At 50.0% G+C, this 2368-nt stretch overlaps 1 protein-coding gene across 1 annotated transcript in view; it reads left to right on the plus strand.

Moving 5' to 3' along the window:
- The first annotated feature begins 157 nt into the window (after positions 1-157).
- The window catches only part of adamts5 (ADAM metallopeptidase with thrombospondin type 1 motif, 5 (aggrecanase-2)), a 44102-nt gene continuing 41891 nt past the window's right edge, over positions 158-2368 (plus strand). Inside the window, exon 1 of the mRNA XM_016456876.1 lies at positions 158-1257. Within this exon, the coding sequence (XP_016312362.1) occupies positions 322-1257 (936 nt within the window). The 5' untranslated portion in view covers positions 158-321. The remainder of the gene's footprint in view (positions 1258-2368) is intronic.

Consider the following 2368-nt stretch of genomic DNA (forward strand, 5'->3'; position numbering starts at 1 on the left):
AGAGAGAGAGACTGAGTTGGGGAAATAATGAGAGGAGGAGGTCTGGAGTGGAGAGCGAGCGCAAAGGGGCAGGACTCTCTCTCTCTCTTTCTCTCTCTGGTGCTTTTAAGAGGAAACTTTGTGTTTTGTTCTTCAAGTTCACTTTAATTCTCGTTCCTCTCTCATCCAGCCTTCATGTGTTTATTTCCGTGACTCGTGAGATGTGCACCGGGACTCATGGATCAGTACGGCTCGAATTCCTCATGCAAGTAATTTTAAAGCTGTATTTCGGATTGTAATGTTTCCAAAAGTTTTCTGCACCGGACTGAACTACATGGAATAATGTGGCGGATTGTTTTGTTGTGTTGCGCTCTGGACGGTTCCGTTGCGTTCAGCGCTTTCCGTCCACCTGCAAACGCGTCTCTGCTCGCACCTGCCCGCGGCGTCGTGCGCACTGTGGATCGGATTTATCACGGGGGAGGAAAAGCCGGTTACCTTCTGTACATGGATGAGCAGCGCTTTCAGCTGGATATGGAGCGGGACGACTCTATACTGTCTCATCACTTTGGTTTGAACGTGGACGCGCTGCCTCCGCGTCGGGAATGCGTTTACCGCGGCAGCGTCAATTCAAACGCAGAGTCACTTGCGGTTTTCAATCTGTGCGGCGGCGGACTTAATGGGTTTTTCGCGGTCGATCACGCGCGATACACCATCACGCCGCTCATTCGGGCGAAAGGGCATGAGAATGACGTGCACATCGTCGAGGACGCCGACGCGACGCGCGCTCTCCACTATTACACCCGCGAGAGCTTCAGTTTCGAAGCGATGACCGCGCGGCACAGCTGTGGCACGCGCAACCGCAAAACGCGCAGGCATAAAAAGCGTAACGAGGATGCGCGCGGACGCAGATTGTGGACGAAGTTTGTGAAGCCCAACGCGCTGACGCGACGCAAGCGCTCCGTGTCTCGCGCGCGGCACGTGGAGCTGCTGCTGGTCGCGGATGCTTCCATGACGAAGAAGTATGGGAAGGACCTGCAGCATTACCTGTTGAAGCTGGCGTCCATCGCGTCCAAACTCTACGGGCACGCCAGCATAGAGAATCCCATCCGTTTGTCTGTGGTTAAAGTCGCGATTCTGTCCGAGAACGAAAAGGGGATCGAAGTGTCCAAAAACGCCGCCGCGACGCTCAAGAGCTTCTGTAAGTGGCAGAACCAGCAGAACCCGCTGGATGACGATCATCAGCATCACCATGACGCGGCGATCCTCTTCACCAGGCAGGTAAAAACAGAAATATTCGCGTCGGTCACGCGCATCATCCTTGGTGAACTTTATTTGCATTGTGAGTGATGGAGGCGCGTGCGCGCAGGTACAAACATGGCTCATGAATTTCATTACAGTTTTATTTCGATGTCCCAAAACATCACCATGTTTTTCCATCACTGTGCCATTTATGCTTTGAACTAAGTGACCTTACAGAAGTAATGTGGTACAGTGGTGGAATACTTTTAAATACTTTGGTATTTGGAAATATTAAAGGGGTCCTATTATGCTTTTTCACTTTTTCAACTTTAGTTAGTCTGTAATGTTGCTGTTTGAGCATAAAAAGATCTGCAAAGTTACAAAGCTCAAAGTCCACTTCAAAGATACACAAATCACTTTTCAAAAACTACAACGAACAACTCGTTTGGACTACAACGCATATTTTCCAGGATTTGTGAAATCACAAAGATCGACGAATGGGACGAGACCTGGTTGAGCTGCACTAGAGAAGGTAACGAGTGTTATCACTATGTCGGAGACGCGCTAGCTTTCCCAAGGCAGACGAACTTAGAGTGGTTACAATCATCCGGGTTTAAATCACGCTCAAATTGATTTGATATTGACGCAATATTTACAATGAAGCTCACAGGCGGCTATGGTAAGGGGCATGACATTTCCCGACCAGGCGCCGAGTGCTGCCAATCACAACACACACTGGCCCAGCTAACCAATCACAACACACACTGGCCCAGCTAACCAATCACAGCACACACTGGCCCAGCTAACCAATCACAACACACACTGGCCCAGCTAACCAATCACAACACACACTGGCCCAGCTAACCAATCACAACACACACTGGCCCAGCTAATAGCTTTCCCAAGGCAGACGAACTTAGAGTGGTTACAATCATCCGGGTTTAAATCACGCTCGAATTGATTTGATTTTGACGCAATATTTACACTGAAGCTCGCAGGCGGCTATAGTAAGGGATATGACATTTCCCGACCAGGTGCCGAGTGCCGAGTGCTGCCAATCACAACACACACTGGCCCAGCTAACCAATCACAGCACACACTGGCCCAGCTAACCAATCACAACACACACTGGCCCAGCTAACCAATCACA

This window comes from Sinocyclocheilus anshuiensis, unplaced genomic scaffold, assembly GCF_001515605.1.
Source record: "Sinocyclocheilus anshuiensis isolate Anshui unplaced genomic scaffold, SAMN03320099.WGS_v1.1 scaffold856, whole genome shotgun sequence".
In the NCBI taxonomy this organism is placed as follows: Eukaryota; Metazoa; Chordata; class Actinopteri; order Cypriniformes; family Cyprinidae; genus Sinocyclocheilus; species Sinocyclocheilus anshuiensis.